This window comes from Betta splendens, chromosome 6 (assembly GCF_900634795.4).
Source record: "Betta splendens chromosome 6, fBetSpl5.4, whole genome shotgun sequence".
NCBI lineage: Eukaryota > Metazoa > Chordata > Actinopteri > Anabantiformes > Osphronemidae > Betta > Betta splendens.
In genome coordinates, this window is record NC_040886.2 from 2,950,916 (window position 1) to 2,976,739 (window position 25,824).

Below are 25,824 nucleotides of genomic sequence, written 5' to 3' on the forward strand. Positions count from 1 at the left end.
CGGCAGGAAATTCAAGACACAGGATCAGATGAACAGACAGACAGGCTCAGAACTTTTATTGCATTACTTCAGTCTTCAGAATTAGTGTAACTATTGATTCTGTGATTTCAGACCAATCAGCTTAAGCAGGAGTCACTCATCTGTCGCTGTTTGGAGGAGTAGGATACGTACACAAGTCCACATCAACATTCACTTTCTTATATGTCTTGAGCTTACACCATAGACTGCTGAGTCTGCATTCAAGAGGTCAATGGATCAAAACCATCCTCTCCTAAAGCTTATCGACAAGCACTAACTGCCTAATGCTATTAGAAAGCGTGACAACCTGGACACAGGTTCAAATGAGCGGATAGACAAGACCCAGAAGTATTAGTGCATTACATCAGGCTGCAAGATGATTGTGACTCTTGAGTCTATGATTTCAGACCAGTCAACTTTCACAGGCATCACTCACTTGTCCCTGGAGTTCATTAGGGACAGAGCAAGATAATAGAATGACTTGAAAACATACGCAGGCCAAGTTCACCATTCACTTTTTAATATGTTCTTTACTGAAACCTGACACACTTTCAATTATGCAAAGAGAGTCTGAATTTGGGCTCGGTGTGAAAAAAACACTGCACAAGGTGAAGCCCTAGTGGCCTAATGGATAAGGCACTGGCCTTCTAAGCCAGGGATTGTGGGTTCCAGTCCCATCTAGGGTGGGTTTCAGCAGAGTGGCGCAGCGGAAGCGTGCTGGGCCCATAACCCAGAGGTCTATGGATCGAAACCATCCTCTGCTAATTTTTGCAACATGCAGTACCTCTATGCTTATTCCACTGTCTAGCTTTGAAGCCACTTGCAATTAGGCAGCCTCCACACCATCAACCTTGAAATTGTGGCAAATTCTAGCTTCCAGAGACATCATTCTTCCCTCTGTGCTGGTTATTAGGAAAAAAGTAATTCAAGACCCTACGCAGGATTTCAGTTGTCCACCTCCTCCTGAACTTTTTAACACCACAAGACTTTTTTGCAACCGTTTGAGCTATGATAACACATCAAAGTGTAACACGTGATCAGATAGTTCGTAGCGTAGTGGAACCATACGTCTATGATCCCGAATCTGACCCTGAAGCTGAAGAGGAGGCTGTTGAAGTCGCCACATTTCGGCTGATGCAAGATATGTCTCATTGGTAATGTCGCATTTACTTCAATTTAATTGATTTATGTAATTTGCAAAGTGACTAGCGGTTGCTAATGCTTATGCTAAATGGCGTGTGCAGCTTCAATATTCACAACACGACTTACCTGGAAAACTCTCGTTAATAGAAAACACTACTTTAGCTTACATTAAACAAATAAATAAGTTTGAGAGCATAGCTGAAATAATATAAATACATTTTACATTTACACCTTTCATGTTTTTGTCTTACTTGTGCTGCTGCTCTGACATAAGTTTATTTAAAAAATGTGCATTAATATTTAGAGCAATCACTGCATGACCTTCCTGGGAACAAAAAGCATTGGTTCAAATTATATATTGACCTAACGTATTTTTACTGCTTTTAATTATGTTTTTTTGTGATTCATGATAAATTTGACAGTAATATGTCTCTGTATCTAAAGTTGTTACAGGTATCTAGTCTACAGAGGCTAGTGAGCTGGTGCTGAGGATTCCTGGGGTGAAGAATCTGAGTTGCCATCTCTTCATGCTTCTTCATGCTTGGGTTGTAGATGAAGGCAGTTTCCTGATGGATAAAACACTAAAACACTCATAGTATGATTGATGTAGACCATTTGAGTAAAAATGTGTTTTTTGTGAGTGCAACACTCATTAAGAATTTTTTTAACTTTATTTATATATAATTTATATGTGTTTTATTTATGGCCGCTTCAACTTTATAGCTTACCATATTAGAAAGAGAAAAACATGTAATTTCAATACTATGATTTCCTAAATAAAAGTGTTTTCCCTTCAGAAACAGAGTTCAGTGAAATACATAATAGTTAAAGCCAACTTTATTGTAAACCAAAAAAATACACCACTACTCCAAAGCTAGAACAAACTGTTACCTTCACACTCCAATGTGCAATGTATAGGTTACTGAGTTAATTAAGAAGTCTGGGGGTTTGAGGACGAAGGAGAAGCTTTTGCAGGGCCTTGCAGACGAAATGCATGAAAGTAGGGTAAACAGGGAGATGTGGTGATCCTTGTTCTCATCACTATTTGGAAGACTGAGCGGAAGCAGTCCTCTACCAGATGGAAGCTGTGGCTGTCCTCACCATCACCTCATCAAAACAAAAGGTAGTGCAATCAGAATTGTAGATTAGTGAAATGTTCATTATTATGTAGGTCAAAACCTTCTCTAATGTAAGAACACACAATACCAGACAAAAAATTAAACCAAAGAAGAGGACAGGCCTGTCTGTGCTAAAACAACAGATAAACAGTTGTTACAATTCAAATATAAAATCTAAACAGTATATACCAATTAAAATCTTCTATTGCCTATCTTACTGTTGGTACATACAAACTTATATACCTTCACTCCTGAGCTGGGCAGCAGATGTCCGTGTACCAACAGTCTGCAGTGATTTCTCTGTTTGACAGCATCCTTGCATATGGGCAACTGGGATTCCTGATCTTTTTAACACCACAAAACGTTTTGCAACAGTTTGACCTATGATAACACATCAAAGTGTAACACGTGATCAGATAGAAAGCAACTTAAGTTGTCAACTTTAAACTTGTAGGTAATACTAGGCACAAATGACTGAACACACTCATTTCTCGTATAGGAACCTCACAGGAAAGAAACACTGTTGTTACCGTAATGAGAAGTTAATAGGCAAGGGCTTTCGAAGCACTCAGACTTGGGGCGCCATCTGTGGTAAGTGTGTAAATACAAAAACTGGAAGTAGCAGGTGTTGCAAAAGTGAAGTACTTTATAGAAGAAGGCACAGCCAAAAATCAAAGCTCAGCGTCCAACGTGGGGCTCAATCCCACGACCCTGAGATTAAGAGTCTCATGCTCTACCGACTGAGCTAGCCAGGCAATAAATGACTTTTTTTCCATACAATTGGCAACCTCAGGCCTCTGTGGGTAAACGTATGGTTTCCTTCCTGGCTGATCTGTGTCAATACACAAAGATTCTGCTTTTAATTAAAAAAAAAGGTCAACAATGGTAATTGTATCAGACGGCAGGAAATTCAAGACACAGGATCAGATGAACAGACAGACAGGCTCATAATTTTTATTGCATTATTTCAGTCTTCAGAATTAGTGTAACTCTTGATTCTGTGATTTCAGACCAATCAGCTTAAACAGGAGTCACTCATCTGTCGATGTTTGGAGGAGTAGGATACGTACACAAGTCCACATCAACATTCACTTTCTAATATGTCTTGAGCTTACACCATAGAGTGCTGAGTCTGCATTCAAGAGGTCAATGGATCAAAACCATTCTCTCCTGAAGCTTATCGACAAGCATTAACTGCCTAATTCTATTAGAAAGCGTGACAACCTGGACACAGGTTCAAGAGAGCGGATAGACAAGACCCAGAAGTATTAGTGCATTACATCAGGCTGCAAGAGGATTGTGACTCTTGAGTCTATGATTTCAGACCAGTCAACTTTCACAGGCATCACTCACTTGTCCCTGGAGTTCATTAGGGACAGAGCAAGATAATAGAATGACTTGAAAACATACGCAGGCCAAGTTCACCATTCACTTTTTAATATGTTCTTTACTGAAACCTGACACACTTTCAATTATGCAAAGAGAGTCTGAATTTGGGCTCGGTGTGAAAAAAACACTGCACAAGATGAAACCCTAGTGGCCTAATGGATAAGGCACTGGCCTCCTAAGCCAGGGATTGTGGGTTCGAGTCCCATCTAGGGTGGGTTTCAGCAGAGTGGCGCAGCGGAAGCGTGCTGGGCCCATAACCCAGAGGTCGATGAATCGAAACCATCCTCTGCTAACTTTTGCAACATGCACTACCTGTATGCTAATTCCACTGTCTAGCTATGAAGCCACTTGCAATTAGCCAGGCTCCACACCATCAACCTTGAAATTGTGGCAAATTCTAGCTTCCAGAGACATCATTCTTCCCTCTGTGCTGGTTATTAGGAAAAAAGTAATTCAAGACCCTACGCAGGATTTCAGTTGTCCACCTCCTCCTGATCTTTTTAACACCACAAGACTTTTTGCAACCGTTTGACCTATGATAACACATCAAAGTGTAACACGTGATCAGATAGAAAGCAACTTGAGTGGTCAACTTTAAACTTGTAGTTAATACTAGGCACAAATGACTGAACACACTCATTTCCCGTAAAGGAACCTCACAGGAAAGAAACAGTGTTGTTACCGTAATGAGAAGTTAATAGGCAAGGGCTTTCAAACCACTCAGACTTGGAGGGCCATCTTTGGTAAGTGTGTAAATACAAAAACTGGAAGTAGCAGGTGTTGCAAAAGTGAAGTACTTTATAGAAGAAGGCACGGCCGAAAATCAAAGCTCAGCGCCCACTGTGGGGCTTTAATCCACCCAGGCCAAGCTCACCATTCACTTTTTAATATGTCCCTTACTGAAACCTGACACACTTTGAATTTTGCAAAGACACTCTGGATTTGGGCTTGGTGTGAAAAAAGCAGTGCTCAATGTGAAGCCCTAGTGGCCTACTGGATAAGGCACTGCCTTCCTAGGCCAGGGATTGTGGGCAAATTGAGATTATAGTAAATTCCAGCTATCAGAGAGATCATTCATCTTTCTGTACTGCTTTGGGTTTATCCGTGGCTGCAGTGGTGGGGTGTGTTCGTGTGAAATCGCTACAGGTAAGGGCAGTTGCTGTATGTTGTGATGCAGGGTTTTGGGTCCCCCAGGCGCAGTGCTCATGAGCGGGTCTCTTTCAGAGCCGGATCTCTTCATATAGATGGCGCTTTAAACGCGGCTCCTTGCAGTCCCAGGTAGCATACTGTCTTGCTTTTACATCCCTCAGTTGCACCCTGCCTGTTACCTTTAGCCTATCTGCTATCTGTGTCCTTTAATCTTTCCTGTGTCCTTCTACTTCCGCCTCTTGAGGAGTGCAGACGTGTTTTCTCTCTGCTCCCACTCTGCTTTTGCTTGCAGTGTCCTTGTCTTGTCTTTTTCTGAGCACCCTGATCTGCTATTCTGGAATAACATTTTTGAACATAGAGCTAATCAACTGGTCACTCAGCGCATTGGACAAAATGTTTTCACAAAGGAAAGAATCTCCGGGGGAACCCCTCTGCCCCTTCTGGAGTTTTGCCTCCGGCTACGTGCGGGACGCGTGGGATTCCTGGTGCCCCCTGTGTCTGGAGCCTCTGTCCATCGAGGATGCAGAGGATCTATTCATATTTTGGACTTTGATAACTGGGCTACTCATGATTGGCTTTGGTGGTGCCCTGCTTTATCGGAAGATTGGAAAGATTGGAAAATCTGTGGCCGGCTCATTGGCGTGTCCACCGGCTGTGGAGCTGCAAACGCCGACGGGGGCCATGGTTACTCGGCTGACGGAATTACACCAGAGGATTGCCCGGATTGAAGGACTGATCTGTAACATCTCAGCCCGTTCGGATGCCCGGATCACAGGACTGACTAATAAGATCTCAGCCCGTACGGAGGAAGACAAGAGACAGAGGGATAACATCTGCAGACAGACTGAACACTTGGTGAATATGGTGACAGCCTTGTCTGACAGGCTTGAGGAGATGTCACGGGTGACCCATGGTCCCACAAGAGGCGAAGAAGCCCTGAGTTCTGACCGATTGGAGTACTGATCTAGACAAATTAGTCATGGATTGTTAAAATGTATTAAATTTGGCTGTGTATTACTCTGTCCCTTCTCCCTCACCCCTCCCTTCCCGGGTCCAATCTAGCTCACCAGCTGTGCCTCTATCTATCCTCTTCCCCTTATTGTGACTCCCTTCAAGGACAACTGTTGGACTGACCTGTAAACATCTTGGTCGGCCTCGGTCATACTTCTATAAACAACACTTCACTACACTGATTCAGATACACCCCCCCCCCCTCCCCTCCTTACAGTCTCACTGTCTGCTCTCCGACCTTATCTATCTGTCCTGATGAACCCAAGAAAAAATTCCAGCAAGGTTTCCACTTGTACTGTATGATACTGTATGTGTGTGCGTTTTATTACTGTTTGTACTGCAATTTGCTTCCACTGTCGGACTAGCGCCGGGTAACCTGGCTGCTGATGGGAATTTCCCCGCTGTGGGACTTGAAAGTGGCTTGAAATGGCTTGAAAGGGCTGGGCTGAAAGACAGCACAGAGGCACTCATCCTGGCCGCACAGGAGCAGGCCCTGAGCACCAGAGCCATAGAGGCCCAGATCTACCACACCAAACAAGACCCAAGGTGTAGACTGTGCAAAGAGGCCCCTGAGACGGTCCAGCACATAACTGCAGGGTGTAAGATGCTGGCAGGGAAAGCATACATGGAACGCCATAACCAAGTGGCTGGCATAGTATACAGGAACATCTGCGCAGAGTATGGACTGGAAACCCCAAGGTTAAAGTGGGGTGAGAAGGGAGTTTTATATATACACACTCTATTCTCACCCTCCGCGGGTGGTCTCATCCACTTTACAAGCTCGGGTCCTCTACCAGAGGCCAGGGAGCTTGAGGGTTCTGCGCAGTATCCTTGCTGTTCCTAGGATTGCACTTTTCTGGACTGAGATTTCGGATGTTTTTCCAGGGATCTGTCGTAGCCACTCCTCCAGTTTGGGGGTCACAGCCCCTAGTGCTCCGATCACCACAGGCACCACTGTGGCCTTCACCTTCCAAGCCTTCTCCAGTTCTTCTCTGAGCCCTTGGTATTTCTCTAGTTTCTCATGTTCCTTTTTCCTGATGTTGCCATCGCTTAGTATTGCCACATCCACCACTACGGCTTTCCTCTGCTCTTTATCCACCACCACAATGTCTGGTTGGTTCGCCATTACCATTCTGTCAGTCTGGATCTGGAAGTCCCACAGGATCTTGGCTCGCTCGTTCTCTACCACCTTGGGAGGTGTTTCCCACTTTGACCTTGGGGTTTCCAGTCCATACTCCGCGCAGATGTTCCTGTATACTATGTCAGCCACTTGGTTATGGCGTTCCATGTATGCTTTGCCTGCCAGCATCTTACACCCTGCAGTTATGTGCTGGACCGTCTCTGGGGCCTCTTTGCACAGTCTACACCTTGGGTCTTGTCTGGTGTGGTAGATCTGGGCCTCTATGGCTCTGGTGCTCAGGGCCTGCTCCTGTGCAGCCAGGATGAGTGCCTCTGTGCTGTCCTTCAGCCCAGCCCTTTCAAGCCATTGGTAGGATTTGTTGAGATCAGCCACTTCAGTTATATTCCGGTGGTACATCCCGTGCAAAGGCTTGTCCTCCCATGATGGTCCCTCTTCCAGCATCTCATCCTCTGTTCTCCACTGCCTGAGACATTCACTCAGCACGTCATCTGTCGGGGCCTTATCCTTGATGTACTTATGGATCTTGGATGTTTCATCCTGGATAGTGGCTCTCACGCTCACTAGTCCTCGTCTAGTTCCACTAGTTACCTACGATAACACATCAAAATGTAACACGTGATCAGATAGAAAGCAACTTGAGTGGTCAACTTTAAACTTGTAGTTAATACTAGGCACAAATGACTGAACACACTCATTTCCCATAAAGGAACCTCACAGGAAAGAAACACTGTTGTTACCGTAATGAGAAGTTAATAGGCAAGGGCTTTCAAACCACTCAGACTTGGAGCGCCATCTGTGGTAAGTGTGTAAATACAAAAACTGGAAGTAGCAGGTGTTGCAAAAGTGAAGTACTTTATAGAAGAAGGTACAACCAGAACTCAAAGATCAGCGCCCAACATGGGGCTTGAACCCACGACCCTGAGATTAAGAGTCTCATGCTCTACCAACTGAGCTAGCCAGGCAATAAATGACTTTTTTTCCATGCAATTGGCAACCTCAGGCCTCTGTGGGTAAACGTATGGTTTCCTTCCTGGCTGATCTTTGTCAATACACAAAGATTCTGCTTTTAATTAAAAAAAAAGGTCAACAATGGTAAATGTATCAGACGGCAGGAAATTCAAGACACAGGATCAGATGAACAGACAGACAGGCTCAGAATATTTATTGTATTATTTCAGTCTTCATAATTAGTGTGACTCTAGATTCTGTGATTTCAGACCAATCAACTTAAGCAGGAGTCACTCATCTGTCGCTGTTTGGAGGAGTAGGATACGTACACAAGTCCACATCAACATTCACTTTCTAATATGTCTTGAGCTTACACCATAGAGTGCTGAGCCTGCACTCAAGAGGTCAATGGATCAAAACCATCCTCTCCTAAAGCCTATCGACAAGCACTAACTGCCTAATTCTATTAGAAAGCGTGACAACCTGGACACAGGTTCAAATGAGCGGATAGACAAGACCCAGAATTATTAGTGCATTACATCAGGCTGCAAGATGATTGTGACTCTTGAGTCTATAATTTCAGACCAGTCAACTTTCACAGACATCACTCACTTGTCCCTGGTGTTCATTAGGGACAGAGCAAGATAATAGAATGAATTGAAAACATACGCAGGCCAAGTTCACCATTCACTTTTTAATATGTTCTTTATTGAAACCTGACACACTTTCAATTATGCAAAGAGAGTCTGAATTAGGGCTCGGTGTGAAAAAAACACTGCACAAGGTGACGGTCTGGTGACCTAATGGATAAGGCACTGGCCTCCTAAGACAGGGATTGTGGGTTCGAGTCCCATCTAGGGTGGGTTTCAGCAGAGAGGCGCAGCGGAAGAGTGCTGGGCCCATAACCCAGAGGTCGATGGATCGAAACCATCCTCTGCTAACTTTTGCAACATGCACTACCTGTATGCTAATTCCACTGTCTAGCTATGAAGCCACTTGCAATTAGCCAGCCTCCACACCATCAACCTTGAAATTGTGGAAAATTCTAGCTTCCAGAGACATCATTCTTCCCTCTGTGCTGGTTATTAGGAAAAAAGTAATTCAAGACCCTACGCAGGGTTTCAGTTGTCCACCTCCTCCTGATCTTTTTAACACCACAAGACTTTTTGCAACCGTTTGACCTACGATAACACATCAAAGTGTAACACGTGATCAGATAGAAAGCAACTTGAGTGGTCAACTTTAAACTTGTAGTTAATACTAGGCACAAATGACTGAACACACTCATTTCCCGTAAAGGAACCTCACAGGAAAGAAACACTGTTGTAACCGTAATGAGAAGTTAATAGGCAAGGGCTTTCAAACCACTCAGACTTGGAGGGCCATCTGTGGTAAGTGTGTAAATACAAAAACTGGAAGTAGCAGGTGTTGCAAAAGTGAAGTACTTTATAGAAGAAGGTACGACCAGAACTCAAAGATCAGCGCCCAACGTGGGGCTTGAACCCACGACCCTGAGATTAAGAGTCTCATGCTCCACCAACTGAGCTAGCCAGGCAATAAATAACTTTTTTTCCATGCAATTGGCAACCTCAGGCCTCTGTGGGTAAACGTATGGTTTCCTTCCTGGCTGATCTGTGTCAATACACAAAGATTCTGCTTTTAATTAAAAAAAAGGTCAACAATGGTAAATGTATCAGACGGCAGGAAATTCAAGACACAGGATCAGATGAACAGACAGACAGGCTCAGAATTTTTATTGCATTATTTCAGTCTTCAGAATTAGTGTAACTCTTGATTCTGTGATTTCAGACCAATCAGCTTAAACAGGAGTCACTCATCTGTCGCTGTTTGGAGGAGTAGGATACGTACACAATTCAACATCAACATTCACTTTCTAATATGTCTTGAGCTTACACCATAGAGTGCTGAGCCTGCGTTCAAGAGGTCAATGGATCAAAACCATCCTCTCCTAAAGCTTATCGACAAGCACTAACTGCCTAATGCTATTAGAAAGCGTGACAACCTGGACACAGGTTCAAATGAGCAGATAGACAAGACCCAGAATTATTATTGCATTACATCAGGCTGCAAGATGAATGTGACTCTTGAGTCTATGATTTCAGACCAGTCAACTTACACAGGCATCACTCACTTGTCCCTGGTGTCCATTAGGGACAGAGCAAGATAATAGAATGAATTGAAAACTTACGCAAGCCAAGTTCACCATTCACTTTTTAATATGTTCTTTACTAAAACCTGACACTCTTTCAATTATGCAAAGAGAGTCTGAATTTGGGCTTGGTGTGAAAAAAACACAGCGCCATCTGTGGTAAGTGTGTAAATACAAAAACTGGAAGTAGCAGGTGTTGCAAAAGTGAAGTACTTTATAGAAGAAGGCACGGCCGAAAATCAAAGCTCAGCGCCCACTGTGGGGCTTTAATCCACCCAGGCCAAGCTCACCATTCACTTTTTAATATGTCCCTTACTGAAACCTGACACACTTTGAATTTTGCAAAGACACTCTGGATTTGGGCTCGGTGTGAAAAAAGCAGTGCTCAATGTGAAGCCCTAGTGGCCTACTGGATAAGGCACTGGCTTCCTAGGCCAGGGATTGTGGGCAAATTGAGATTATAGCAAATTCCAGCTATCAGAGAGATCATTCATCTTTCTGTACTGCTTTGGGTTTATCTGTGGCTGCAGTGGTGGGGTGTGTTCGTGTGAAATCGCTACAGGTAAGGGCAGTTGCTGTATGTTGTGATGCAGGGTTTTGGGTCCCCCAGGCGCAGTGCTCATGAGCGGGTCTCTTTCAGAGCCGGATCTCTTCATATAGATGGCACTTTAAACGCGGCTCCTTGCAGTCCCAGGTAGCATACTGTCTTGCTTTTACATCCCTCAGTTGCACCCTGCCTGTTACTTTCAGCCTATCTGCTATCTGTGTCCTTTAATCTTTCCTGTGTCCTTCTACTTCCGCCTCTCGAGGAGTGCAGACGTGTTTTCTCTCTGCTCCCACTCTGCTTTTGCTTGCAGTGTCCTTGTCTTGTCTTTTTCTGAGCACCCTGATCTGCTATTCTGGAATAACATTTTTGAACATGGAGCTAATCAACTGGTCACTCAGCGCATTGGACAAAATGTTTTCACAAAGGAAAGAATCTCCAGGAGAACCCCTCTGCCCCTTGGGGACTTTTGCCTCCGGCTACGTGCGGGACGCGTGGGATTCCTGGTGCCCCCTGTGTCTGGAGCCTCTGTCCATCGAGGATGCAGAGGATCTATTCATATTTTGGACTTTGATAACTGGGCTACTCATGATTGGCTTTGGTGGTGCCCTGCTTCATCGGAAGATTGGAAAGATTGGAAAATCTGTGGCCGGCTCATTGGCGTGTCCACCGGCTGTGGAGCTGCAAACGCCGACGGGGGCCATGGTTACTCGGCTGACGGAATTACACCAGAGGATCATCTCAGCCCGTTCGGATGCCCGGATCACAGGACTGACTAATAAGATCTCAGCCCGTACGGAGGAAGACAAGAGACAGAGGGATAACATCTGCAGACAGACTGAACACTTGGTGAATATGGTGACAGCCTTGTCTGACAGGCTTGAGGAGATGTCACGGGTGACCCATGGTCCCACAAGAGGCGAAGAAGCCCTGAGTTCTGACCGATTGGAGTACTGATCTAGACAAATTAGTCATGGATTGTTAAAATGTATTAAATTTGGCTGTGTATTACTCTGTCCCTTCTCCCTCACCCCTCCCTTCCCGGGTCCAATCTAGCTCACCAGCTGTGCCTCTATCTATCCTCTTCCCCTTATTGTGACTCCCTTCAAGGACAACTGTTGGACTGACCTGTAAACATCTTGGTCGGCCTCGGTCATACTTCTATAAACAACACTTCACTACACTGATTCAGATACACCCCCCCCCCCCCTCCCCTCCTTACAGTCTCACTGTCTGCTCTCCGACCTTATCTATCTGTCCTGATGAACCCAAGAAAAAATTCCAGCAAGGTTTCCACTTGTACTGTGTGATACTGTATGTGTGTGCGTTTTATTACTGTTTGTACTGCAATTTGCTTCCACTGTCGGACTAGCGCCGGGTAACCTGGCTGCTGATGGGAATTTCCCCGCTGTGGGACTTGAAAGTGCCTTGAAATGGCTTGAAAGGGCTGGGCTGAAGGACAGCACAGAGGCACTCATCCTGGCCGCACAGGAGCAGGCCCTGAGCACCAGAGCCATAGAGGCCCAGATCTACCACACCAGACAAGACCCAAGGTGTAGACTGTGCAAAGAGGCCCCTGAGACGGTCCAGCACATAACTGCAGGGTGTAAGATGCTGGCAGGGAAAGCATACATGGAACGCCATAACCAAGTGGCTGGCATAGTATACAGGAACATCTGTGCAGAGTATGGACTGGAAACCCCAAGGTCAAAGTGGGGTGAGAAGGGAGTTTTATATATACACACTCTATTCTCACCCTCCGCGGGTGGTCTCATCCACTTTCCAAGCTCGGGTCCTCTACCAGAGGCCAGGGAGCTTGAGGGTTCTGCGCAGTATCCTTGCTGTTCCTAGGATTGCACTTTTCTGGACTGAGATTTCGGATGTTTTTCCAGGGATCTGTCGTAGCCACTCCTCCAGTTTGGGGGTCACAGCCCCTAGTGCTCCGATCACCACAGGCACCACTGTGGCCTTCACCTTCCAAGCCTTCTCCAGTTCTTCTCTGAGCCCTTGGTATTTCTCTAGTTTCTCATGTTCCTTTTTCCTGATGTTGCCATCGCTTGGTATTGCCACATCCACCACTACGGCTTTCCTCTGCTCTTTATCCACCACCACAATGTCTGGTTGGTTCGCCATTACCATTCTGTCAGTCTGGATCTGGAAGTCCCACAGGATCTTGGCTCGCTCGTTCTCTACCACCTTGGGAGGTGTTTCCCACTTTGACCTTGGGGTTTCCAGTCCATACTCCGCGCAGATGTACCTGTATACTATGCCAGCCACTTGGTTATGGCGTTCCATGTATGCTTTGCCTGCCAGCATCTTACACCCTGCAGTTATGTGCTGGACCGTCTCTGGGGCCTTTTTGCACAGTCTACACCTTGGGTCTTGTCTGGTGTGGTAGATCTGGGCCTCTATGGCTCTGGTGCTCAGGGCCTGCTCCTGTGAGGCCAGGATGAGTGCCTCTGTGCTGTCCTTCAGCCCAGCCCTTTCAAGCCATTGGTAGGATTTGTTGAGATCAGCCACTTCAGTTATATTCCGGTGGTACATCCCGTGCAAGGGCTTGTCCTCCCATGATGGTCCCTCTTCCAGCATCTCATCCTCTGTTCTCCACTGCCTGAGACATTCAGTCAGCACGTCATCTGTCGGGGCCTTATCCTTGATGTACTTATGGATCTTGGATGTTTCATTCTGGATAGTGGCTCTCACGCTCACTAGTCCTCGGCCTCCTTCCTTGCGGCTAGCGTACAGTCTCAGGGTGCTGGATTTGGGGTGGAACCCTCCATGCATGGTGAGGAGCTTTCGTGTCTTAACATCTGTGGTCTGTATCTCTTCCTTTGGCCACCTTATTATTCCCGCAGGGTATCTGATCACTGGCAGAGCGTAGCTGTTTATTGCCCGGGATTTGTTCTTGCCATTGAGCTGGCTTCTTAGGACTTGCCTTACTCGTTGGAGGTATTTGGCTGTTGCCGCATTCCTTGTTGCCTGTTCAAGGTTGCCGTTTGCCTGTGGTATTCCAAGGTACTTGTAATTGTCCTCAATGTCTGCTATTGTTCCTTCTGGGAGTGAGACCCCTTCTGTGTGGATTCCCTTGCCTCTCTTTGTCACCATCCTCCCACATTTCTCGAGCCCGAATGACATCCCGATGTCCGAGCTGTAGATCCTGGTGGTGTGGATCAGTGAGTCGATGTCTCGCTCACTCTTGGCGTACAGCTTGATGTCATCCATGTAGAGGAGGTGACTTATGGTGGTCCCGTTCCGGAGTCGGTATCCATAGCCAGTCTTGTTTATTATTTGGCTGAGGGGGTTCAGACCTATGCAGAACAGCAGTGGGGACAGTGCATCTCCTTGGTATATGCCACATTTGATGGATACTTGGGCAAGTGGCTTCCCATTGGCTTCAAGGGTGGTTCTCCACAACCTCATCGAGTTTGCAATGAAGGCCCTTAGAGTTCTGTTGATGTTGTACAGCTCCAAGCATTCAGTGATCCATGTGTGTGGCATTGAGTCATAGGCTTTCTTGTAGTCGATCCAGGCTGTGCACAGGTTGGTGTGTCGCATTCTGCAGTCTTGGGCGACTGTTCTGTCTACCAGGAGTTGGTGTTTGGCTCCTCTGGTATCCTTACTAATGCCCTTCTGTGCTTCGCTCATGTATTGACCCATGTACCCACTTATCTTAGCTGCGATGATGCCTGACATGAGCTTCCATGTTATGGAGAGGCAGGTTATTGGCTGGTAGTTGGATGGGACTGCACCCTTTGAGGGATCCTTCACTATCAGGATCGTTCGCCCTTCGGTTAGCCATTCAGGGTGAGTCCCATCCCTTAGCAGCTGGTTCATTTGTGCTGCCAGGCGCTCGTGGATTGCAGTGAGCTTCTTTAGCCAGTAGGCGTGGATCATGTCAGGGCTGGGTGCTGTCCAGTTTTTCATACCTGAGACTCTTTGTTGGATGTCTGCCATATTATATATATTGACTACTACTACTACTAAAATGTGAAATCCAAAATCTCTGTCAAATAAAACTGCCAAAATTATCATACTGCTGTTAAATGTACATACCTTGGTTCCTGAGGTGAGCAACAACTCTTTCACAAGGTAGCCGTGTGTCCACTGCCTGCAGTGGCATCAGTTTAAGAAGCAACCTCCTCGCGTTTCGGTAGCTGGCATGCGTTAGCTTGTATAAGAAAACACGTCACGTTTACACCTAAAGTAGCTGACTAGATAAGCAACAACACACATGTTAGACTTAGATAGAACTTGCAATAACCCAAATTCAAGGGTCTAGTTGGGCTACAACATACACACGACAGGCTCGGTAGTAATTAGAAACACAGCTGACTCTCATAACTTACTAGTGCTAGCCGCTAGCTGCTAACACTAGCCGCTAACGCTGCGCTACCATCACGCTAGCAGCTACAATGTGAGCTGAGTGAATGACCTCAGTACCATATATCACACGATTCGAACCGGATAAATGCTGGAGTGGCTTGGACTCATCCAAATTGCGTGTCAGCACCTTGCAACACTGTCTCTCTCTGTCGCCGTAGCTGTTAGATTCAACGGTTCTAGCAATTAGCATTCCTTACACAGGTGGGAAGCTACATCAAAAACGAGGAAACTTCTGGAGTACATACATCCAATAAGTATCAAGCATGTACTTACGTTTGGGGAAGCAGCAGGTGGATCACGTCTTGAGGAACAGGGCGCTTCTTCAACCTGAGTGACTTCTTCTTTTTGTCTTTTAAATGGCAGGTGGCAACCAACTGAAAGGTGCATTAGCGCCACGTCCTATGGTAGACTGCGCAGTGAGTGACTTTTTCTTCTTTTGTCTGTGACTGGAGGGACTGAAACGAAATGTTTCAGGTACATTTAGGGGTCCAGGTTTGTCTGGGGGGGCCGAAGCTGGTTCTGTGATTGGTCAAGCAAATGCAGACGTATCCAGTCCGCCAAATTTGAAACGATGGTTCTTGAACCGGATTGGATCTCAAAAATGTGAAATAAGTAGGGGGCGTACTTCTAACACACCAGGAGTGTCTTAATGTGACCCAGGGAGTCAAATAAACGTACCAGAATACCCAAAAAGTGAACTTTACATGTGCAGGCACCTTTAATCTCATGCAGGGTCCAGCTATTGAAAAATGCTGACCTAGGTCATGCTGCCCTCTGATGAACCTGCAAGCAAGCACAAAAGTGTTTTGGTCAAGTTTCAAAGCAGTGGCCAGATATTTTGGTGCATGAATTATAACAGTGATACAGTTTGAACAGCCAAAATTGTCTTAGAGCAAGAGCAGAGAGCAAAGCTCGACTCTTTTATACCAGGGCCCATCCCAGTGGTTTCGTGATCAGTGTGTCACATGCAACTAAGTTATTCTATTTTAACTATAAGATAGCAGCAATATGCAGTTCTAAAACATTTCATACTTACCTTAAAAATGCAAAATATTGAAAACTTTGTCGGTTGTGTTGAAAGTCTAAATATCAATGAATGTTACTGAAATTTGTGTATTTGACCTTGCAAGACCTTTACCCAGTTTAAATTTGTATGTAAAATGTAAGTTTTTACCTTACAGTTTGATGCTTAGTAACAGTAATGGTACCCTGTTTTCATGACTAAGAAGTAACTGGAAAATGTACAATAAAGTAGCGCCAAAATTACACTACTTAAGAAATTAGTTAGTAGCTACTTGTATTCACTAACTATTCATTTACTATTATGACTATTTTTTTAAATAAAACTCCAAGATGATCATAAATTTAGATTATTTGGATTAACTAGCAATGTTATCTCAACTAAAATAGGATTAAGACCAGTTATATGTAAAGGTAAATATACATTTTTATGACATGCTTCATGTAGGGTATTCCCAGTTTTAATGTCACGTCATATTTTAAGTAATAATCTGTGTTATTAGATAATTATTGGTACTGAAACTAAAAAATACTGACTGAAAGTTTCATTTTAATGGAAAACAAACACCAAACAAAACAAATGATTTGTGTGGTGGAAATTTTACATAAACAAGCAGATGAGAGAGTTGTCTTTTGTGTGATTTATTATAAAATAAAGGAAAATAAAAATAATAGGGAAAGCAAATTAAAATTTGGATGTTGATCGTGCACATCAACAAACCAAGAGCGCACAAACCTTTTAACCCCTCTGTCCAACTACAGTGGAATGGCTGTCTGGTCCAATCAAATTGCATCCACCATCTCATCGCTGTCGCCGTGTGTGTGGAGATGTTTACATTCTCACACCTACATCACTGGCGTCTGACTATCAGAGAGGAAGGAACGCTAAGTCTCAACAGACAGGGAGACACAACTCCCCGGTCTGGGTTTAGGCAGAGACAACCATTGAACAATCCAGGTCAGGGGTGGGCACTCCTGGTCCTCGAGGGCCGGTGTCCCTGCTGATAACCTTGACCAGTTGTGTCAGTAGCTTTTTCAACTGACTGAACACACCTGGTCAAGGTAATCAGCAGTAACTGGCGCAGGGAGAGTTGGAAAACCTGCAGGACAGCAGCCCTCGAGGACCAAGTGGGCCCACCCCTGATCTAGGGGAAATGTCAAATACATAAAACAGGTGTAAGACAAAGCACAAGATATTAATTGCAGAACATAAGTCATAAATCACATAATAACCGTATAGAATAAGGAAGATACAGTACTATTTTTCTGGTCGAGTAGGGACCTCTTCTCCTGTCTGTGCATAGGATTCTAATAATATGTAATTAATAATCCAACCATAAAACAAAAACAGCAAGTAATCGTCTGTCTGCAGTTTTATTTTGAAAACTGCAGACAGGAAATGCTGTTTGTTAGGGGCAATCGAGGTACTTCTCATTGGCTTGTTGTCGTACCATGCAGCTAGCGTTAGCTCGTTAGTTCAGGCTTACTCCATTTAATTAAGCACAATTTATAGCTGACAAGGGGTCCAGGTGAGATTGCATACGTTGTTGTGGTTCTCGAAACGATGCTGTTAGCTTTTCTAGTTTTGTCATTAATTTAGAATTGTGTTCGCGATGTAAAGCAGGCTAACTGCTATCTGTTGGTTGTTAGGCTTAAATAAAGGCACATTAATTCACTTCGAGAGATGTGTTTCCTAGTAGGCATTCATATAAGGTTAACCATATGTTATAGAGACAGGCGGGTGTGGTATAGTTGAATAGATGCCATGGTTGTACAGCAAACGACAAGGGGATTAGCTAGATGAAAAGCTTTAGCTTCTCTCTGTGTTGCCAGGCAACAGAACCCTCCAATGGCTGTCGGAGGCAAAGCCTGTAATTACATTAGTGTAGCAAAATCACTGATTGACACCTTGTTCGTGTGAGTGAGTTAGCTGTGTTCTCATGACAGCTTAAGAACATCTCTAATAAACTGCATCATTTTTGTTTTGGGTTTTTTTGATTAGTGACGGAAGCAACATGTTGGTGCCCATATTCACTCTTAAACTTAACCACAAGATTAACCCTCGCATGGTAACTATTGGAAAGTTTGATGGAGTCCATCCATGTCTTACTGCAGCTACACAGGCTGGCAAGGTGAGAAAAATTGAGAATCATAATGCACATGCTCTCTTCAGTAGTTATCACAAACCAGTTACCAGATATAAATCTCATCTTTGTTTTTGCCTTGTCATTAATTTAATTCACATTTAATACTATTTTGACTACATTCTTGCATTTTATTACTATACTGTTTAGTGTTGCATCATTAACTGTTTGCCCTTTCTTTTTCAAAGGTTTTTATTCACAACCCTCACACACGTGGTCAGAGACCTGTAGCTCATCGACTCAGCCAGAGCACCCAGGATTCTGACATTTCTCTGCTCAACATAAACCAGGCCGTCACTTGCCTGACGGCAGGAACATTGCGACCAAATACCACAGGGGATACTCTGTTAGTTGGCTCCCAGACTAACTTGCTGGCCTATGATGTCCATGACAATGCTGATATATTCTACAGAGAGGTAGGTGATGAATAAGGAGGTGGCTTATTATGATGTCGACATCAGGGGCAGAGTGTAAAACAAGCTAATCAAATTGGGTACATTATATAGAAACATACATATATGTTATTAGGTACAACGTTTTGGTATTGAATTGTTTTAATAACAATTAATAAATTCTATTGAAAATATTACCTCCTCCATCTATGCTGAATGTTAAAGGGAAAATATTTACATAGAAATGGTCTACACATAGAATAGGAGCTAGCTATGTAAATGAGGATGTACAGTACTTCACCTTCATCTTTTCTTCTCTTCTATCCAAATGTAGGTGACAGATGGAGCCAATGCTATTGTGTTGGGAAGTCTCGGGAGCATCCCAACTCCACTTGCAATCATTGGAGGGAACTGCGCCTTACAAGGCTTTGACTTTGAGGGCAATGACCACTTTTGGACAGTATGACAACATTTTATTATCATTCAGATTATTAATATCATTGACTTCTCCATTTCTATGGGTTGCTTCACCACGTGTCCTGTTTTTAGGTAACTGGAGATAATGTTAGATCTCTGGTGCTCTGTGACTTTACTGGGGATGGAAAAAATGAGGTAAGCCCTGGCTGAGGATTTGTATTAGGGAGCTTAGGGAGTCCCCTGTGTTCCTCCTTATTTTTTTTCTTTTACCAATTTTTTATAGTTGTGTACAATACATTAAAATGTTTGTTGTTCTGTGAACAGCATTGACAGAAATTTGAATAAAATTAATATTTCATATATTGTTGTGTTATTATGAATTTTCAGCTCCTGGTAGGATCTGAGGACTTTGATATCAGGGTATTTAAAGAGGATGAACTTGTGTCTGAAATGACTGAAAATGAGGTAAGTGGATGCAGTGCATTCTGTCCAACCATAATGATGATGATGATAAAAAAAGTTTTTGCATAATCACGTTATACTCTCTATATTATATTGTCTACACAGGACAGTAATAGAAAAATGATTGGTTCGCACTGCTTGACTGTAGAAGAGCAGCATTTTTTTTGACATTTTTTTTGTGTGTCTTACTCTGTATAGACAGTAACTTCATTGTGCCATATGCATGGCAGCAGGTTCGGCTATGCTTTGGCTAATGGCACCGTAGGAGTCTATGATCACACCGCTCGCTATTGGAGGATCAAGGTACCACAATCATTTACAATGTTATTTATTTTAAACAAGATGGGTGAATGTCTGTAAGAAAGGTTTTGTGGGCATTTGTACTGTAGTTAATAAAACTACCTATGGTATTTCATGGTATAGTATTTTTCTATGAGCATTTTCGTTTAAAAGCACAAATTCTCTGTTAAATATCTTTAGTTTATTATGTAAACGGATCTGTATTTTGGAAGCTAGTGTGGCTTCAGATGAGAAAGGAGCTGAACAAGCTTCATCCAACAGAGGCTGCAGGACCTGATGGAATCAGCCCAAGGGTGCTCAAAGTCTGTGCTCCCCAGCTAGGTTGTGTCCTTCAACACATCTTCAAACTGAGCCTGCAGCTGGAGAGAGTTCCTCTTGGTTGGAAAAAGTAATGCATTGTGCCAGTGGGTCTGTAGTCCTCAATGACTACAGACCCGTGGCTCTGACCTCTCATCATGAACGCTTATGAAAAGCTGATCCTGGACTCCATGCTTTCTCTCGTCAAACCCTCAGTCGACCCCCCAGTTCACATATCAACTCATCTGGGAGTGGATGACGCCCTCATACATCTGCTCCATCGCACCTACAACCACCTGAACAAGCCTGGCACCTCAGTGAGGATCGTGTTCTTTGATTTCTCCAGTGCATTCAACACCATCCAGCCTGCGTTACCGGGATAAAAATTGAAGGACTTGCAGGTGGAGCCCCCCCCTGATCTCATGAATCATGGACTACCTCACCAACCGCCCCCAGTACGTCCGCCTGCAGAACTGTATGTCTGACACTGTGGCCTGCAGCACAGAAGCTCCACAGGGGACAGTCTTGTCTCCCTTCCTCTTCACCTTGTACACCTCAGACTTCAGGTACAACTCAGAGTCCTGTCATCTCCAGAAGTTCTCTGATGACTCTTCTATTGTAGGATGTATCCATGGTGATGACGTCACAGAGTACCAGGGAGGGGTGGACAGCTTTGTGGACTGGTGTGGACAGAACCACCTCCAACTGAACATCAGCAAATCTAAGGAGCTGGTGATTGACTTTAGGAAATCTGGGAGTTCTGTCACCCCTCTCACTATTAAAAATGAAGAGATGGAGGTTGTGACCAAGTACAAATACCTGGGAGTGTACTTGGACAATAAACTGGACTGAAAAAAAGAACTCCTCAGCTGTGTACAAGAAGGCTCAGAGCAGGATGTACTTCCTGAGGAGGCTCAGGTCCGTCTGCAGCACTATGCTGAGGATGTTCTATGAGTCTGTGGTGGCCAGTGTAGTATTTTATGCTGTGGTCTAATGGGGCAGCAGCATGAATGTAGCAGACAGTAACACACTGGACAAACTAATCAGGAGGACTGGTTCTGTTCTGGGGGTGGCGCTGGACCCCCTACATGCTGTAGCTGAGAGGAGGATGCTTGTCAAACTCCTCTCTATCCTAGAAAATAAAGTAGGATAACTATAAGCTTAGTCTAACTAGTCTTACTTGTCCTTCTTATAAAGGTTTTTCTTTTTTCCTACTCAGTCTAAAAATCATGCGATGAGCATACATGCCTTTGATTTGAATGCTGATGGCGTTGTGGAGCTAATCACTGGCTGGTCCAATGGAAAGGTCAGTGCTCAACCTTGCAGGCCAGATTTCTCATTCATGGATGTGTTTTTGTGTTTCTGGACCTAAAGTGTATTATTTATTTAGTTTATCTTGCTAGTTATTGCTGCAACACAATGTCCTTCTGTTGCAGATTGATGCTCGCAGTGACCGGACGGGCGAAGTTATTTTCAAAGACAATCTATCTAGTTCTGTGGCCGGAGTGGTGGAGGGAGACTACAGGTTGGACGGACAGAAACAACTCATTTGCACATCTATAGAGGGAGAGGGTATGTTGTGCATCTGTTTGTGACACGTAAAGTACATAACATAGTTGAATGTACTTTAGAGTTAAATAGGATGGTATAAAGGTAATTTGTATGTATGTATATATCCTTTAGTCCGTGGTTACCTTCCAGCCAGTAAGGAACTGAAAGGGAATCTTATGGACTCGAGTGCTGAACAGGACCTTGTTAGAGAGCTCAGCCAGCGCAGACAGAATCTGCTGCTTGAGCTACGTAATTATGAAGAAAATGCCAAGGTAAGTAAATATGATGATTTTTTTCCATAATAAATGTAGTATCCAATTACTGGATTTTTTAAATTTATTTTTGTGATTGCCCTGTCTGAAGTTTAGTTCTGTTTCTATTTTTTTTTGTATGCCCAAAGTGATAAAAAAAAAAAAAAGATTGACTGTGGCTTTCATAATTAATGCATGAAAGGGTTAATGTAAGATTCTCTAGTTAGGGCTGATTTAAAAACACAGACTATTATTGTTTCAGGGTGTGGCTGAGACAAATAGTGGAATGGGCGTCATACCAGCTAACACTCAACTCCAGACAGCGCTGTCAGTGAGACCTGCTACAGAGGACCAGAAGGCTCATGTTGAACTGAGCATTTCAACACCAAATGGTAGAATTTAAAAGGATTTTATATGAGAGTTTTTAACATGTCAGAGTAAAAGTATAACAGTTTCTTAATGTCGTACCTATTTTCCTCAGAAACGATCATTCGCGCAGTGCTCATCTTTGCAGAAGGGATATTTGAAGGAGAGAGTCACGTTGTCCACCCCAGTGCCCAGAACTTGTCAGGCTGTATCAGAGTGCCCATTGTTCCTCCAAAAGACATACCAGTAGATTTGCACATCAAAGCATTTGTTGGAGGGAAAACTAGGTAGGCTGTGTGTGAGTAAACCAGGCATGCATACATGAATGAATGTTTGTTCAAATTTGAATCCTTATATTTTACTAATCTGTGACCTTTGCTTTTTGTCTTCTCCAGCACCCAGTTTCATGTGTTTGAAATCACTCGTCACCTGCCACGTTTTTCTATGTATGACATCACCACTGACTCCTCTGCCGCTCCACCCACCGGATGGGTTACCTTCAGCATCAGTGATCGACCACAGAGGGTAGGCTGTCAGAGGATCTTGCTGGGAGGCCGACCAGCAGGATTCAGTCCTTATCAGTCTCACAGAGTTGCAGTGACATTCCAAAATATATTCTATAATCTGACCTTATCTTTCTGTCATGCTATGTAATTGTTTTTGTGCATGTGTGTGCAGGTGGTCATGTGGCTGAATCAAAACTTCCTGCTACCAGAAGGGATAGACAGCCCTGATGTGACTTTTAATTTACTAAGAGGAGGGGGACTGTTGTCCATCAGCATGGCCAGCAACGGACAGGTACAAACAGATAGACGCACACAAACACTGTCATGTGCTTAAGCTATAATATATAAATATATAAATATACTTTTTAGATGTTGTATAAAATTGCAACACCAATCAATAATTACTTTATTTTTTAATGTGTCCATATAGATGACTCTAAGAACAGATGACATTGACCTGTCAGGAGATCTGATCCAGTCACTGGCTTCCTTTCTAGCAATAGAGGACTTGTCAGCAGAGGCAGATTTCCCAGGATACTTTGAGGAGCTACGCACTACACTCACTGAGGTCTTTATTAATTGCTGAACTGATAGTTGATAAATATACCAGGCAAACTATCTGTTTTATATTGAACAATTGTGCTGGATGTAGTTACACTGGCAGTGTGGTTTCAAAACTGTGCAAGTTTAGTGCCTATTGTCTTTGGTCAGAGGTTACAACCCACATCTGGTAAAACAACTCTAAAAAGTGGCCACTGGGACTAAACAAAAATGTTTAGGATACCTAGGTTCCTATAATGTATGTGTTACTGTATTATATAATGAGTAGTGATAATATGTGTAAATATTTAGAAACTTTTAGTATAAAATTGAATATTGCGTTTTAATGTTGAGGCCATGTTCATGAGCATATTGAGTGGAAACATACAGCACAGGACTGTAAGCTGTGAACATGTGTTTCGACTTGTTAAACAATATCTGATTTAGTTGAAAAAAATTAATTGCATTTTTAAAGAAACATATTAATTTTAAAGAATATTAATTAATTAAGGTAAGTTTTACCCTCTGTGTGCCAGGTAGATGAGTTCCACTCCGTCCATCAGAAGTTAACTGCAGCTTTGGCTGACCACTCTAATTACATAAGGAACATGCTGGTGCAAGCAGAGGACGCTCGCCTTATGGGTGACATGTGAGTTCATCAAACTGCTTTAAATCTTTTTTACAGACTTGTATCAGCTGATATACTTATGCCATTGTGTATTTATGGCCAAATCCGTTTATAGTCATGTAATTTAATTAAAAATATCATTAGCAATATACAGCTACAGTATCTGGGATGCCTGCTGTGAAATGTAAAAATGCTTACTATTGTGAAAAGAAATGTGTGACACCTGAATCATCTGATACTGTACAGTATATTTTAACATTTGTTTATAATGACTCCAGGTTTTTCCTTACCACAGTACCAAAGAACAATCCCACTGTTGAGTTGTGTGACTCTGCCTCTCTTGCTATCGTATTTTTTTTTTATCTTGTTTCTGACCTTTGTAGGACAACAATGAAGAAGCGTTACAGAGAGCTGTATGATCTAAATAGAGATCTTATCAACGAGTATAAAATCCGCTCCAACAATCACAGTGCCCTGCTGGCCTGCCTCAAGTCAGTGAATCAGGCTATACAGCGGGTTGGTAGACTCAGAGGTAGGCACTACTGTGTGCAAATTACTGTGTAACTGCAATTTCCTAAAGTACACTATTACAGTACAGACCAACTGACTTCCACTGTTTGGAAGTAAGGATTGTTTGTCAAGAATCTGTGTTGACAACGGGGAGTTTTGGAAATGTACTATATGTGTGTTTTTGAATCCCTGCATATTTGAATTATCTAAATTATCATTTTTGTTATTTTCCAGAAAACAACAGGATTTGTATGTACAAGTCAGGTGACATTTAGAAACAAGTATTTCTCTGTCACATACTTATGTTTCTCTGTTTCTCTCTGTCCATGTGTTGTCAGTGGGTAAGCCCAAGAACCAAGTAATCTCTGCCTGTCGAGACGCCATCAAGAGCAATAACATCAATGCACTGTTCAGGACCATGAGAGCTGGCACTGCATCTTCCTGATGGTGAAAGAAAGGGGATCCAAGAATAGAGGAAGAGATGCACACAAGCATAGTCGACACAAGCACTGTAACACTGGATATACTGCAGAATCATGAGCCTGGTGCAGGAATACAACCTTGCACTGTGTAATTGAGACGCTGTTGTAGCCTTAAACTAACTAGCTGTTACATTTGACACCAGCTTCTTCAAACATAACATTCTGCAAGCACAAAAATATGCTGAGCACAGATTTAGTATACTGGGGAAAAAAGTTAGTTTAGCTATGTGGCTTTTAGGACTGTCAACTGTTGACATTAGAGTAGAGGTTAGCCGCCATTAAAAACTAAACAATTTCTAGACTACAGCTGGACCAAAACTGGGAGTGGCGTTTCTCAAAGGCGATGAAACAAAAATTGCCTTAACATGGTGATGCTGGGGAAAAATGGATTCTAACTTTGATTTAAAAGGTCCAAGATGTTAAGAATGTGTAATGGAAGTTCTAGATTATGTTGCACGGTTGTCATAAGAACAACTGCTTCAGCAATGATTTGAGTGTCAGCATTCTGCTTAATTCAGCTGACACGTGATGTTTAGAGAGTGCATACCTAGAACAAAACGGAGAGAGCAGCCACCGCTCATATAAGAGCCGTGCCAGTGAATTCACCAGTGGCCCAGATCACTGTGTAGTGACAGTTCACTCAGACTCAGGTCTTACCGCCGTTGTGTGTTTGCATTTGTTTAGCCAAAGAACTATAATAAATGAACAAATATCACAGACTTACACTGTGTATATAACTTATTTACGTTTGTAGTCTGAGCACAGCTTGTAATTGTTTGTTTGTGTCAGAAACTGTTTTAAAATTGTTTGGGTTGTGTAACTGTTGATTTTGTTGTTGTAATCAAATAAAACTGATTTCTTTTCAGAAAAGGTTGCTTTATCTGATGTTTCTTCTACCTGGAGCTACAGGCCTAATAATGACAAATGTAACCTGGCATTGTGGT

At 43.4% G+C, this 25,824-nt stretch overlaps 1 protein-coding gene, 1 long non-coding RNA gene and 5 other non-coding genes across 8 annotated transcripts; 3 read left to right on the plus strand and 4 right to left on the minus strand.

Annotated features, from left to right (window-relative positions):
- The first annotated feature begins 631 nt into the window (after positions 1-631).
- Positions 632-704, plus strand: trnar-ucu (transfer RNA arginine (anticodon UCU)). The gene has a single exon. It is a non-coding gene; the product is annotated as a tRNA-Arg (tRNA).
- A 1,276-nt stretch (positions 705-1,980) lies between these two features.
- Positions 1,981-4,540, minus strand: LOC129604271 (uncharacterized). The gene is made up of 2 exons (XR_008695031.1): positions 2,523-4,540; positions 1,981-2,268 (listed from the first exon to the last, which is right to left on the minus strand). It is a non-coding gene; the product is annotated as an uncharacterized LOC129604271 (long non-coding RNA).
- Positions 2,962-3,034, minus strand: trnak-cuu (transfer RNA lysine (anticodon CUU)). The gene has a single exon. It is a non-coding gene; the product is annotated as a tRNA-Lys (tRNA).
- On the plus strand, positions 3,810-3,882 carry trnar-ccu (transfer RNA arginine (anticodon CCU)). Its single transcript has one exon. It is a non-coding gene; the product is annotated as a tRNA-Arg (tRNA).
- A 3,318-nt stretch (positions 4,541-7,858) lies between the features above and the next one.
- On the minus strand, positions 7,859-7,931 carry trnak-cuu (transfer RNA lysine (anticodon CUU)). The gene has a single exon. It is a non-coding gene; the product is annotated as a tRNA-Lys (tRNA).
- Positions 7,932-9,399: 1,468 nt separating this feature from the next.
- trnak-cuu (transfer RNA lysine (anticodon CUU)) lies at positions 9,400-9,472 on the minus strand. Its single transcript has one exon. It is a non-coding gene; the product is annotated as a tRNA-Lys (tRNA).
- A 7,935-nt stretch (positions 9,473-17,407) lies between these two features.
- On the plus strand, positions 17,408-25,750 carry bbs2 (Bardet-Biedl syndrome 2). 2 transcript variants are annotated; one of them, XM_029154658.3, is made up of 18 exons: positions 17,408-17,563; positions 18,037-18,166; positions 18,367-18,594; positions 18,905-19,030; positions 19,120-19,182; positions 19,375-19,452; positions 19,648-19,752; positions 21,266-21,352; positions 21,483-21,618; positions 21,730-21,869; positions 22,111-22,240; positions 22,330-22,501; positions 22,610-22,739; positions 22,893-23,012; positions 23,151-23,288; positions 23,797-23,909; positions 24,272-24,420; positions 24,737-25,750. In XM_029154658.3, exons 2-18 carry the CDS (start codon positions 18,050-18,052, stop codon positions 24,841-24,843), a joined length of 2,139 nt encoding a protein of 712 aa, XP_029010491.1. In that variant the 5' UTR covers positions 17,408-17,563; positions 18,037-18,049; the 3' UTR covers positions 24,844-25,750. The 2 variants fall into 2 exon arrangements, with proteins under 2 accessions (XP_029010491.1, XP_040927241.1); XM_041071307.2 differs by having other exon boundaries at positions 17,425-17,458.
- Positions 25,751-25,824: the final 74 nt, after the last annotated feature.

Coding starts and splice junctions, on each gene's coding strand:
- bbs2 (XM_029154658.3), top strand. CDS start 18,050: ATGTTGGTGCCCATATTCACTCTTAAACTTAACCACAAGATTAACCCT. Junction 18,595..18,904: donor CTGATATATTCTACAGAGAG/GTAGGTGATGAA, acceptor ATCCAAATGTAG/GTGACAGATGGAGCCAATGC. Junction 23,289..23,796: donor TACGCACTACACTCACTGAG/GTCTTTATTAAT, acceptor TCTGTGTGCCAG/GTAGATGAGTTCCACTCCGT.